Source organism: Ipomoea nil, unplaced genomic scaffold (assembly GCF_001879475.1).
Source record: "Ipomoea nil cultivar Tokyo-kokei standard unplaced genomic scaffold, Asagao_1.1 scaffold2151, whole genome shotgun sequence".
Taxonomy (NCBI): domain Eukaryota; kingdom Viridiplantae; phylum Streptophyta; class Magnoliopsida; order Solanales; family Convolvulaceae; genus Ipomoea; species Ipomoea nil.
Genome location: NW_017618579.1, coordinates 1 through 14,031, shown reverse-complemented (window position 1 = coordinate 14,031; position 14,031 = coordinate 1). Strand labels below are relative to the sequence as shown.

The 14,031-nt window shown below is 38.4% G+C and overlaps 1 protein-coding gene across 1 annotated transcript; it reads left to right on the top strand.

The window, feature by feature from the left end:
• The first annotated feature begins 384 nt into the window (after nucleotides 1–384).
• Nucleotides 385–1,635, top strand: LOC109149073. The gene has a single exon (XM_019296719.1). The coding sequence runs from the start codon at nucleotides 385–387 to the stop codon at nucleotides 1,633–1,635; it is 1,251 nt and encodes a 416-aa protein (XP_019152264.1).
• The last annotated feature ends 12,396 nt before the right edge of the window (nucleotides 1,636–14,031 follow it).

The following is a 14,031-nucleotide window of genomic DNA, read 5'->3' as shown; positions in this document are numbered from 1 at the left end:
TCTCTCTAGGGTTTTTGCAGATCTACTAGGGTTTTCCTAGGTTTTCAGACAATTTTGGTTCTTTTCTCCCTGAAAGATGGCCGATGATGTTGTTATGGATGGCGAGATCAACCAACGTAATGCGACGCTGGCCGAGATGGAGGAATTGCGTGAAAGAGAGTTGCTGAATGGGGTTGATTTGCGCCGAACGAAGGAAGTTAGGCAGGATGTTAGGCGAGATGCAAGTTGGAGGCAAGAAGGGAGGGATTACGGTGCGAATGAAAGGCAGGAAGTTGGGGGGAACGTGGCAGTAGCTTGAGGCATGGGGGAGGTGTGTTGGCAGGTGGTCTAGGCGGTGTACATGGGGGTGGCGTGGGTAGTTTAGATGGAGATGGTGTAGGCAGTATGGGTGGAGGAGGGAATAGAGGAAGCATGGAGGAACGTGGCAGTAATATGAGGCGTGGGGGAGGTGTGTTGGCAGGTGGTCTAGGCGGTGTGCATGGGGGTGGCGTGGGTAGTTTAGATGGAGATGGTGTAGGCAGTGTGGGTGGAGGAGGGAATAGAGGAAGCATGGATCGGCATGGGAGGGGGGATGGGGGAATTGCACGGCATCAAGGGGTAGTGGGGGGTGTGGCGGAGTTGACGGATAGATGGGCGGAGATGGCGTTGATGGAGGAGGAAGGGGCGGTGTTTATGCCGGAAGGTGGGGATGCGGTGGTAGAGGGTGATGGGGAGGAGGAGGAGGAGACTTGGAGGATTGTCGGGCGGTTTTTGACGCAGAAGATGATCAAGCTAGACTTTATGAGGCAGGTTCTGGCGTCTGTTTGGCAACCGGTACGTGGAGTACAGGTAACGGAGATTCAAAGGGGTTTGTTCTTATTTGTGTTTTTCCATAAGACGGATATGGAATACGTGCTGAATGGGGGACCCTGGGCTTTTGAGAATAATGCTCTTGTGTGTCGGGAGGTGTTGGATGGGGTAAATCCTGTGGATGTGGAGCTGGATATGATTGACATGTGGGTGCAGTTGCATGATATGCCAAAGGGGTACACGTCGCATACAATCCTGGAGCAGGCAGGAAATTTTTTGGGCTCTTTTGTTAAACATGATGACCGGTTTGAGGGGGCACCATGGCTAACGTTTCACCGTATTCGGGTGTCAATTTCGGTTGATAGGCCGCTTAGAAGGAGGATGAGGTTGATGAAGAGAGATGGGACTACAGCATGGGTAAATTTTAGATATGAACGGCTGCATAAGTTTTGCTGCTTTTGTGGCTGTATGGGTCACTTGCATACTTTCTGCATACACGCTAGGGAGGCTGGAATTCCAGTCGAAAGGTACCTGTACGGTCCGGATTTGCGAGCTGGTGGATCCCGGAGCGCTCCTAGAGCGGTTGGGGATAGCTGGCTTGTTCCGGTAGGCGGGAAACCACGACCACTGGGAGTCAAGCCACGTGTAGTGGATGGGGGACAGGGAAGTGGGGCTGTCACACCCACGAGTATGTTTGAGGATGAGGTGGTGGTGGCTACGGCAAAGCGTCGTAGACATGGAACCGAGGGGAGAGAGGGAAGTGGAAACGATGAGGTAACAACCGCAGCTGTTTCAAAAAACTTGTCCATGGTGGGAGCTGGTGTCCAGCCCCGCCCATCATCATGAGTACTCTGAGCTGGAACTGTCGTGGCTTGGGCAATCCACGCATAGTTCGACAGATTGTGGGCCTTGCGTCCAGTAAGAAGCCTGATTTTGTGTTTTTGATGGAGACCAAGGTACCACGGATACATGCAGAGCGGATCCGGGTTACGCTTGGCTATGAAGGTTTGTTTTATGTTGATAACGATGGTTTGAGTGGAGGAATGGCGCTTTTGTGGAAGAAGAATAATACGGTGAGATTTTTAAGCTATTCGCAGAGTCATATTGATGTGGAGGTTAGCTTGTTTAATAAGTTATGGCGCATGACATGCATTTATGGTATCCCCGAGCGTGGTAGGCGGGAGGAGACATGGGATTTACTTGGTACTCTCAAGACTAGATCCTTATTGCCCTGGGTGGTGATAGGGGATTTTAATAATCTACTATATCAGCATGAGAAGAAGGGGGGAAATCCGTATCCTAATAGTCTGTTACGGGGTTTCGGAGATGCTCTGGATGACTGTGGTTTGATGCAAATGCCAATGAGGGGCCATCAGTATACGTGGCAGAAGGGGAAGGGGACGCCGAATTGGATAGAGGAGAGATTGGATAAGGCTTTAATAACGAATGATTGGGGTCTGCTCAATGAGAATGCAATGCTGGAAAATATTCGAACTCGGGCATCGGATCATTCGATCCTATTCCTCAGTATTAATGCGATTTGCATGCCAAGGAGAAGGGGACCGCGGAAGTTCAGATTTGAAATGGCTTGGCTATTGGATGAGGGGTGCAAAGGAGTAGTCGAAACGGCCTGGCAAGAGGGGAGAACGGAGGGATTGCTGCACTGCAAGCAGTTGTGTGGAGAAAAGTTGATGCGGTGGGGTGGAGATCAGTTCCATAAATTTGGAAAGCGAATTAACCACCTGCAGCGGAGGCAAGATGCCATAAGGAATAGACGAGATTTGGTAGCTCTCGCTGAGTACCAACAGATTGAGAATACCATGAAACGAGTAGAGGCCCAGGAGGATGTGTTTTGGAGGCAGCGGGCCAAGCAACACTGGCTACGCGGGGCTGATGCGAATACAAAATTTTATCACAGGTATGCTTCTGCACGCCGGAAAAAGAATTTTATTTCTACTATTAAATGTGATGCTGGTAACTGGGTGGAGGGGGATGATATGCATGTTGTTATACAGAATTACTTTGAAAATATTTTTGCCTCAAATGAGCTGAGTTGTAATGATCCACTTTTTGGAGTCCTGACCCCACGAGTAACGTTGGAGCAGAATGTGATGCTAGACCGCCCTTTTGAAACTAATGAGGTTAAAGAGGCTCTTGTTTCAATGTATCCGGATAAGGCACCGGGGCCGGATGGGTTGAACCCGGGTTTCTACCAGCAGTTTTGGGGGATAGTGGGAGGAGATGTATCTGGTTTTGTAATTAATGCCTTGAATTCCTGTGTATTCCCTGAAGGATTGAATGATACTAACATTGTCTTGATACCGAAGAAGGAGATGCCTGAGACAGTAGCAGATTTAAAGCCGATCGCACTGAGTAATGTCATTTACAGAATTATGGCCAAAATGATAGCAAATAGGATGAAAACATTGATGGGAGGATTGATCTCAGAATCCCAGAGTGCTTTTATCCCGGGAAGGCTAATCACGGATAATATCCTGGTGGCAGCGGAGGTGGGGCATTATCTGAATAGAAAGCAATGTGGTATAGTGGGATGGAGTGCATTAAAGCTAGATATGTCAAAGGCATATGATAGAATGGAGTGGAACTTTCTGGAAAGGATGCTGACTGTTATGGGTTTTAGTGAGAAGTGGGTAAAGCTCATTATGATGTGTGTAACGACTGTTAATTATACTGTAATGATTAATGGTATAGAAGGGGGGCACGTAAAACCAACCAGGGGACTCAAGCAGGGAGACCCGCTCTCTCCGTATTTATTTATTATTTGTGCAGAGGCTCTCTCGATGATATTACAGTATGAACAGTTGGCAGGGTCAATACATGGGTGCAGAGTAGCAAGGGGGGCACCGCCTGTATCACACCTATTTTTTGCGGATGATAGTCTCCTATTTTTTAAAGCAAATACCCAGGAGGCAGGAGTTATAAGGTAGTGCCTTGCAAGGTATGAGAAATTGTCAGGTCAGGTAGTGAATTATAATAAATCAAATATATGTTTTAGCAGAAATACCCAGGAGGCTGACAGGGCACAGGTGGCGAATTGTCTGGGGGTGGTACAAGCACCAAATTTTGGGAAATATCTGGGCCTACCATCTTTTGTAGGGAGAAACAAGAGAGATGTTTTTTCGTATGTGGAGGAAAAAATCAGGCAGCGAATTGGTTCGTGGAGTAAAAAGCTACTCTCTCAGGCTGGTAAGGAAGTATTATTGAAAAGTGTAACACAATCTATGCCTACCTTTTCGATGAGTGTTTTTTTGTTACCTGAGACAGTTTGTCAGTCAATTGAGCGAACTATGAATAAATATTGGTGGGGCAGTGGAAGAGAAAGGGGAATACATTGGAAGGCATGGGACAGGTTGTGCATACCAAAAAAGTATGGCGGTATGGGTTTTAAAGAGCTGAGGGCTTTTAATATAGCAATGCTAGGTAAACAGGCATGGCGATTTTTAACAGACCCAGAAACACTTGTAGCCAAAATCTACAAGGCAAGGTATTATCCCACAACCAGTTTTACAGATGCAACTATTGGTAATTGCCCGAGTTATTGTTGGAGAAGTATAATGGCGGCCCATGCAATGGTAGTCTCAGGGGTGCGAAGGAGGATTGGGAATGGACAGACAACCCTAATATGGGGACACCCGTGGTTACGAGACAATCCTAGCCCATTGATTCAAACAGAAATGCCGCAACAATTGAGAGAGGCGCGAGTTGCAGGACTAATTGATTTACAGACTCATACCTGGGATCCGCACATTCTGTCTGATTTATTTATTCCTGAAGATGTGGAACGTATAAATATGATCCCTGTTAGTCCTGAGTATGAGGACTCATGGTATTGGATGAGTGACCCAAAGGGGACATATACAGTAAAGAATGCCTATAGGCATATTGTGGGAGATTATGAGAATAATCCAGCGAATTTTGATAAGTGGATCGCAATGTGGAAATTAAAAGTACCCCCGAAATGAAAAACTTTTTTGTGGAGAGCCATATGTGATATTTTGCCAACAACCCTTAACTTGATATTTAAAAGGGTGGAGGTGGACCCAACTTGCCCTATGTGTGGTTTAGATCATGAAGATGTGTTACATGCTTTAGTGCTTTGTGAATATTCTAGACTTGTTTGGAATATAACACAATTACCTATTATTAATATTGTTGCAGACTCGTTTACAACATGGCTAAAAGGGGTTATGACAGTCTTGACGGAGGAGCAGATCCGGTTAATGGTAGCAATATTATATTATATTTGGAGAACCCGGAATTCAGCTGTCTGGAAGGGATCAATGATGCGGCCTGCCCGGTTGGTCAGAGCAGCCACCGTAGCACTGCAGGCGTATGGCACTGCTCATGTTGGCCGAACCAACCCGACACCGGCGACGGACCACGTGAATGGTTCAGGAGGGGGTGGTCTACGATGTTATGTGGACGCGGGTTTCCGGCACGACACGGGCGAGGCTACTTACGGCATGGTAATTATAGCGCCAGATGGCTCGTTTGTGGCAGCGAGGAATGGCAAGTTACAAATTTGTTTTTCACCACTTATGGCGGAGGCTCAGGCATACAAGGAGGCTTTGTCCTGGCTACTTGAACGGGACACCACATCAGTAAGTTTACTCACGGATTGCATGGAATTGGCAGCGATATTCAGGCACCATCATACGCCGATCCATTCGTACGTTGGGGTCACAGTTGACCAGTGCAGGACGTTTATGTCGTTATTTAATCGTATTACTTTGGATTATATTTCTAGGCAGGTTAATTTACATGCGCATACTTTAGCTACGTTAGCATTTACTCAGGATCAAACTATGTACTGGGATGCTATCCCACCTGACACTATTTCGGCTTTGATTCATTAATACAATCGCAAGATTGACCTTCAATAAAAAAGAATGTTATCCATGTTTGTAGCATGAGTAATTAAGGTATGATTCTTCCTATGCGTGAATTGTATATTATTGCAATCTACATTTTACGTACTATATTCATACTGATTGTAGGTATTTTAATTTATTTTCTAATCTTAAGTACATCAATATAAGAGTAATGCTTATTAATTCCACTATATTATCAAAATTTATTTAATTTTTTAACAAGATACAAATGTTTGACTCTGGAACTATTTTCACATTATATTTGGCCATTGGCAATTAATTTTGACACATTTAATCTCACAAATTTTAAATTTTTGTCACATTTGATCTCTCGAACCTTATTTAATTTTCAATCATTGGTGACCAAATTCCAAGCAAGTGATTTATCTTGAAGAGCAAAATTGTCATGCATTTTCAATCCCTCCCAAAGAAATTCTAAAAAATAATGGAAAACTATAGATTTGCCCTAAAAGATTGGCCACTAGTAACAAAAAATTAAGTGAGTTAGAGAATGAGTAATGACCAAATGTGGTAAAAGTTTAAAAGTCGTAATAAGACTAAATGTGAACAAATTGATAGTCAGTGATCAAATTAAATTGACATGGTAAAGATTTAAAAATTTAATATTAAATTGCTAATATTTGAAGGTTTAACAATTAAGCTAGATAGGTACTCAGAAAAATTAAGCTAGATTGCAGGCATATACTACAGTACTCCAATATCACATATGCACTGTTTTAAGTTTAACAATTAAGCTAAATAGGTATTCAAAAAAATTTTAAAAATAAAAAATAAATAAAAACTAGATAGCATGCATATACTATATACTCCAATATTACATATGTATTGTTTTTTCACGCACAAACGCACTCTAGCTAAGCCTCCAATTTGACCAACACAATGCACCCTATATAGACTCACAAATTCACATATAAAACACACATTAATGCACACATGTATTTCTGAAACTTTATAGGTGAAAAAAAAACATTTTCATTCTTTTTTTTTTTTAAGAAATTGAAGCGGAAGATACTTGTATTCATAGGAGAAAAGCAGGAACAACAGTACTCTTTCCCTTACATTTAGGGAGAGGTCATAGGCTACTAGAATCTCTTACAGAATCAATTATGAACATACTAATATATGAATAACCCTAAAATGAGTATCTGCAGACATGGCAGAAGTGAGATATGTAACTGATAAAAGGCGAAAATGGTGACAATGCTTGGCATGTTTTCCCAAATAGGTCTGGCGTGTTTAGGAGCTTCTGCTTATCAGAGTAGTTTGATTCCAACAACCATCATATTCATCTTTACATATTGCACAATCTATAAATGACAAAAGGTTAAATTCTAGCATCGACAACCATGCATATTTGCTGTCAAGACGACGTGGAGAAAAGGAAACACTGCTGAAATGATCCCCATAATTGCAGAACTTCAATAGAAACTTTTGTAGTCATAAAACCTGAAACTCAGACCATAAGAGAGCAACACTTTTCGTTGTGGATTCCAGATATTCCCTTAGTTTGTGTCCATTCTTTGCACATAACAAATTACCACCGGCACAACGGGTATTTCATGCGTCTGGTTATTAGATTTCCGTTTCTTTGCTGCAAATGGTCAATAACAGAAACCAACATCAGAATCACACACAAATTTCCAATATACGGACACGCTGTTACATTGGGAAAATTCACATTCTCACATCTACGATCCAAAAACAGCCAACAGTATCCAAATGCTATCTAATTCAAAAATTATGTTCACCTAGCAATGCATAATTTCGAATTACAACAAATGCACAACCGTGATTTTCACTCTGCCTAATAGAGTATATCCAAGACGACACTATTGTTGTTATAAATAAATATATAATAAAGTATGTATAATTATACTACCTATTATAAATATATACTACACGACACACACATATATACTTAATTATACTATATATATTTTACTTACATAACAATAATATATGTTAATATACAAATAATATATGTACATACGTCACACATATAATACGTAAGTATGAAAAATATACATATACAATTATATGACCCAAAATAATATATACACATTTTATATATTTTGTATTTCAAAATAATACACATATACTTATAATTAATCAAAATTATAATTATACATACTTTATTATATATTTATTTATAACAACAATAATAATAGGATAAAAATGATGTGATTCTATTTTTAAAAGGCTTGATTAGAAAGAAAATGGGTGATCAATCGGAAAAAAAAGAAGAATTTAGAAAGGCAAAAAAAATCGGGTATCACGCTCTTTCAAAGTAATATTTCATTGTTGTTTTCCATGATGGCAGAATGCCTAGGATCCCATCACGACAAAATGAACCACAAAAAGCGATACAAAATTCCTCAGTGATTCAAATGATTTAGGAGTAATAATTCAGTTAATTTGATTAATTTTATTCAAACTAATTGAATTTTCATTTTGAGAAATTGTTATCTAATCAACCAAACTAAATTATACTTTTAACTAATTTGATTAATTTGTCCAAATAACTAATTTTTTTATTATATATAATTTATTTTATATTATATATTTGATACAACCATATTGTAAAAATTGTACTACGTTACATTGAATATCTCTTAATGTAAGACTAATGTCGTTAGGATAGTCATTCGATTAATTTGATTAATTTTGAATCAAACTTTGGGATGAAGACGCCATATTGATAGTAGAACAAGCAATTCATAGGAATTGATGTGACAAATTAGTAAAATAAGTGATAGTGAACTTATTTGTCACAAAAAAAGTATAAAAATTTGTGATTATAAAATGTATTTTCAAAATTACATTTATTTTAAGAGGCACTAAATAGTTGCATTTTAAGTGACCACAATATTTAATACATAGTTCACACCAAATTACTTGACACCTACTTGAATGCAATTTTAGTGGCAAACATTAATTACAACATAATTTCAGATAATATTTATCTATTTAATTATAGGGACAATGTCATTGTAACAACTAATTACTCATCACAATTATCATAAATTAGTGACAAAACTTGAAATCAACATAAATATCATCACAATTTAGCAATTTTTGTCACGGAATTATAGAGCGTCACAAATATTTTTAACAATTTCGTCACAAAAGTGATAATATTAGTGACAATAATATTTTTTCTCACAATTGTTTCTCATTTCTAATGGTACTAACATATTGTATTTTTATTGACAAAAAAAGTTGTCACAAATATTATAAACAAGAGTGACTAACAACTATTTGTCACAAAAAAATACAAACATTTGTGTCCACATTATATTTTGTCACAATTACATTCGTTCCCGCCATAATTATAATGCCGCCAAAATGCACATACATTTAGTGACAACAAATAGTGACAACGTATGTTACGACACTATTATTCTAATAATAGTGACAACTTATTCGTAACAAATACTTTCTTGTCACAATTACCATACCATCCGTGACCACAAAAAAGTTATCACAATTATCCCACAGAATAGTGTCGACTTATTTGTTTGGTCACAAAAAGCGTATTATTTGTGACTAAATTATGAAGTGTCACAAAAGATTGGTCACTAAATGTCTTCATTTTTGTAGTGTAGGTGTTGAGGTCGTTTCAAAACCCACTGGCATGTTCCTGTCTCAGAGTCAATATATCACAGACATACTGGTTCATTTTGAGATGGATGGTGCAAAGGTTGTTTCAACGCCACTTGCAACATCAGACAAGTTACTTCCTGCGCAATCCGGTACTGCTACGGTGGATGTAACTCAGTACCGGCGTCTTCTTGGCTTGTTGCAGTACCTGGTCATCACTAAACCTGATGTGTCCTATGCAGTTAACCGGCTCTCACAGTTCATGCATATGCCTACGGAGGTGCACTGGAAAGCTGCGAAACGGTTGTTACGCTACCTGAAGGGTACGGTGTACCATGGGTTGTACCTCCGTGCCAGGCAGCCTCTCTCACTAAGTGTGTATACGGATGCTGATTGGGGTGGCTGCACTTCCAGTGGGCGGTCCACTACCGCTTACCTATTGTATCTTGGGAACAATCTCGTCTCTTGGAAATCCACTCGTCAAAAATCAGTTTCGCGCTCGTCTACAGAAGCCGAATATCGAGCCTTGGTGAATGCTGCAGCAGAAGTTTTGTGGGTTAAGAATCTGTTGCATGAGCTTCGACTGCAGCTGTTGGGGCCTCCAGTTCTGCTATGTGACAACCTCAGCGCTACGTATGTGTGTAAGAATCCGGTGTTTCATTCGCGTATGAAGCACCTCGCGCTTGACTATTTTTTTGTTCGTGACCTAGTTTCTAATGGTTCACTGGTGGTTCGGCATATTTCTTCGTCGGCTCAACTTGCTGATTTTCTTACAAAGTCGTTGGGCCGTTCGCTGTTTCTTCGGTTCCATTCCAAGATTGAAGTCTCCGACGGCTCCTCCATCTTGCGGGGGCATGTTAAGGATATTTGGCTGACATCTTTTGTATATGATTAGTTCTAGTTGCATTCCTTTTATGTAGCATTGTTAGACTGGTTGTTACAACAACCTGCTATTTAAAGCTGATTGTTTTACATCAATAATATCAGTTAAGTTTATAATATATTAATCCACACTTCCCATCATCTTGGTTTGGCCTTTTCCCATTCACACTTTTAGTGATTTCGAACCTCCGTACTACTGCCTTCCGTTGTGATAACAAGTTATGCGACAAACCGCTACGCTGAGCCTAGGAACAATACAAAGTATGTTTTTATCCCTGGGGTTGTGTGGTATAGAAAAAAGGTATATTTATTTTTACTCATATGTTTGTATATGCATCTATCCCTTTGTTATTTATTATTTTGATGTGAATTGAAGGTTTTTTTTTTTTTTACCACTTAAAATACTTGGAGGTTCTTCATCGCCTGAGGAATTTTTACATGCAAAATTTATTATCAAAATTATCATGATGGAAACAACAACGAAATCCATCATGACCAATCAACTTAAATCGCTCGTCGAATTATATTAGTGTAAAATCTTGGTGTTAGTTGTTATGAAATTCACAACCTAATTAACAAGAATCTTGCTAGCTAGGATTTTGAGAAATGAGAAGAAGATAAATTATTTAAAAATTTAATTGTCAGTTATACAAGATGATTATACATTTATACATTAATAATGGTTAGGAATTTATTTTATTGTATGAAATTAATAATGGGACATCTTCGATCTGCCTTGTCTTCTTTCCAGCTTTAACATAGACACAGTAAACCACCACGTACACATAAATATGGCAATGGCATTGGCATAGATGCTGAATTCAAATTTAAGTTTTAATTTAATTTAGTCGTGATGGATCACGGGTCTAGAGTAGTAAAAACCAAGCAGTCAACACTCAACATGAAAGTGAGTTCAATAATAATACCATGGACCCAGGCTCATCTTGTAAAGGGTATCGGAGTTCAAAATATAAAATTTACATACATAATGTTCATAATTTACTTATTGAATGTTTACATATTACATATTAAATGTTCATAATTTACTTTTTACAATATTGTAAACATTCAATATGTAAGTTATGAACATTAAGTATGTAAATTGTGTATTTTGGACTCACGTCCACAGAATAATTTGCCCGGTGAGTTATGGTAGTCAAATTGACACTCTGACTCGAACGTGACCAATCAGCCATTTAACAATAAACATGAGCCCAGGGCCACCAACTCTATAATAGATTCATAATGTTGATCCATGATACACTAGGCATGATGGACCTCTATCCATGATATAATTTGTGTCATCATACACCTATTTATTTAGTTTGAAATAAATAATTATTCACACTAACCTTTTACAGCTTATGAACTAAATTTGGTTTGAAAATTTTGAACTATCATTTGAAAAAAAATTAATAAAATAAAAGAAACTGCACTCTAGAGGAGCATTATATTTACGAAGCAGATCATAGCTAGAAATATATGATGTATGTTGACATGATGAGAGCAAACAAGCAATGAATTCTCGGGGGAAGATCAATTTTTTTCTTTTTTCATTTTAATGGTTAGGAGTTTTATTGAAGTTGACATATGAATGGAAAATGCATCAGTTACTTTTTCAGTATAATTTATTTTTACAATAAACTGAGCAAAGATACAAAGTAAGATTATTTTTGTTCATTCAATTAAGATTCTTCTCTTAAATTATATTGTCTATCAAATTCTATTTATACCATCTTATAGAGAATATACTATGAATATACCACCCTACACTTTTTGTTCATCTATTCAGTATTGAGTACTATACTGATCAAGGGCCTAGCCTTCGTTCAAAGGGAGGCCATTTCAACATTCCACTACACTCAAAGGGCATCCTTTCTCTTCCCCTACACTCTCTCTAGTTCTACTGGAACCATTCAATAAGAAGAGTGAATGAAACATGCTTCTTCTGTAGTAGAAGCAAGTATTTTCTACATCACCATCCAGTATCTCATCCCCACTCCACGTCCCTCAAGCCAAGCTATGCTTTCTAAATCTCTCATCATTTTTCTTCAAAATGCCAAATGTGTTGATCACAGTGGGTTGCATTTTCTCATATTCTCATCCCCACTCCGCACTCCTTCAAGCTAAGCTATCTAAATCTCTCATCTGCCAAAGGCCTTGTGGTCTAGCGGCATAGTTGTGGCTTCTTTAATGAGAGGTTCAGGTTCAAACCTCTTTATGCTTCAATAGGTTAAGAAAGTATTTGTATGAACGTACAAATACTACATTGTAATAGAATCAATAACATTCAAAAAAAAATCTCTTATCACTTTTTATTCACTATTCAACAATGCCAAATGTGTTTATCGCGGTGGGTTTCACTTTTCTGTCCATCTTCCTAATTTCAATGGCAATTTTCATTTGTGGAGACTCCTCACAGACGACAACCAACCTCCGGAGAGGCGTAAGAGTAAGAAAAGATACTCCACGGTGGCAGTGGCAGTGGCGTAGGATCACTTGGTGGTGTTGTGTGGGGAGGTGGAGGCGGATGCGGAGGTGGCGGATGTTGATTCCTTAATAATTTAAGTATCTATTTTCCGGCTTGTGTATCATAAATTCATAATCCGGCCATGTGTATGTTTCTTTGCTTAAGTTTGGCATGTTTGTTTCTTCATGCTCAATATTATGTTGTAGTGTTAGTTTTCTTTGCTTAAGTTTGGCATGTATGTTTCTTCCTGCTCAATATTATGTTGTAGTGTTTTTCTTTGCTTAAGTTTGGCATGTATGTTTCTTCCATGCTCAATATTATGTTGTAGTGTTTTTCTTTGCTTAAGTTTTGGCATTCAAGTTACTAGTTACTAGTTGAAATGAGTTAATACCCAAAATCGTCCTCGACTATAGTGGTTTTTCTCAATTTCGTCCTAAACGACTTTGGTGACCTAATATCGTCCCAGACTTTTGTGTTTCGCTCAATTTAGTCCTCCATTTGTTATTCCGTCAAATTGGTGTTAAATAAAGGGACAATTCAGTAATGTCAATATTGATCTCTCTTTACTTTCAACTTGTGAAGTGAGAAATTCCTCTTTCTTGTACGAATTACACCCATAATTACTCCCGGACCTACAAATCAAATTTTATATTCGCAGTTTTAGGAGTAATTCGTAAAAAAAAAGGATTTCGCAGTTCACATGTCTATGAGTAAAGAGATGCCAATATTAAAATTACTGAATTGTCTATTTATTTAACACCAAATGGACAGAATAACAAATGATGGACTAAATTGAGCAAAAACACAAATCTGGGACTAAATTGAGCGAAACACAAAAGTCTGGGACGATATTAGGTCACCAAAGTCGTTTAGGACAAAATTAAGAAAAACCATTATAGTCGAGGACGATTTTGGGTATTAAATCTACGAGAAAAAAAAAAATCCTACTTCAAGAAAACACCTGCCCTGTTTGGTAAAAAATTGGCCTATAGGTTAATTTTGACTTTTTTGATCACTATTAATTGTTTGATTTGGTTAAAATTAAATATCAATATAAGTGTTTGGTTAATTAGTTTTTTGTAACTCCAAAATGCTAAAATTCAAAAAGCTACTCCAATCAACTTTTTCAATTAGCTTTTTTAGAAAAAAAAAAATTATACCAAACAGCTATCAGCTAACAGCTAATTTACCAAACACTTTTCTACAACAGCTAATGTTATCAACTAGTTATACCTTTAATTAACACAATCAGCTAACAGCCATTTACCAACGGTCACTATATATTACCTTCTTAGCCCGCCCCGCCAGCCTGCATTGACAGCTCTAAGTGTGACTTTGGACAATATTTTATGAACATCTAATCTAGTTATCTATAAG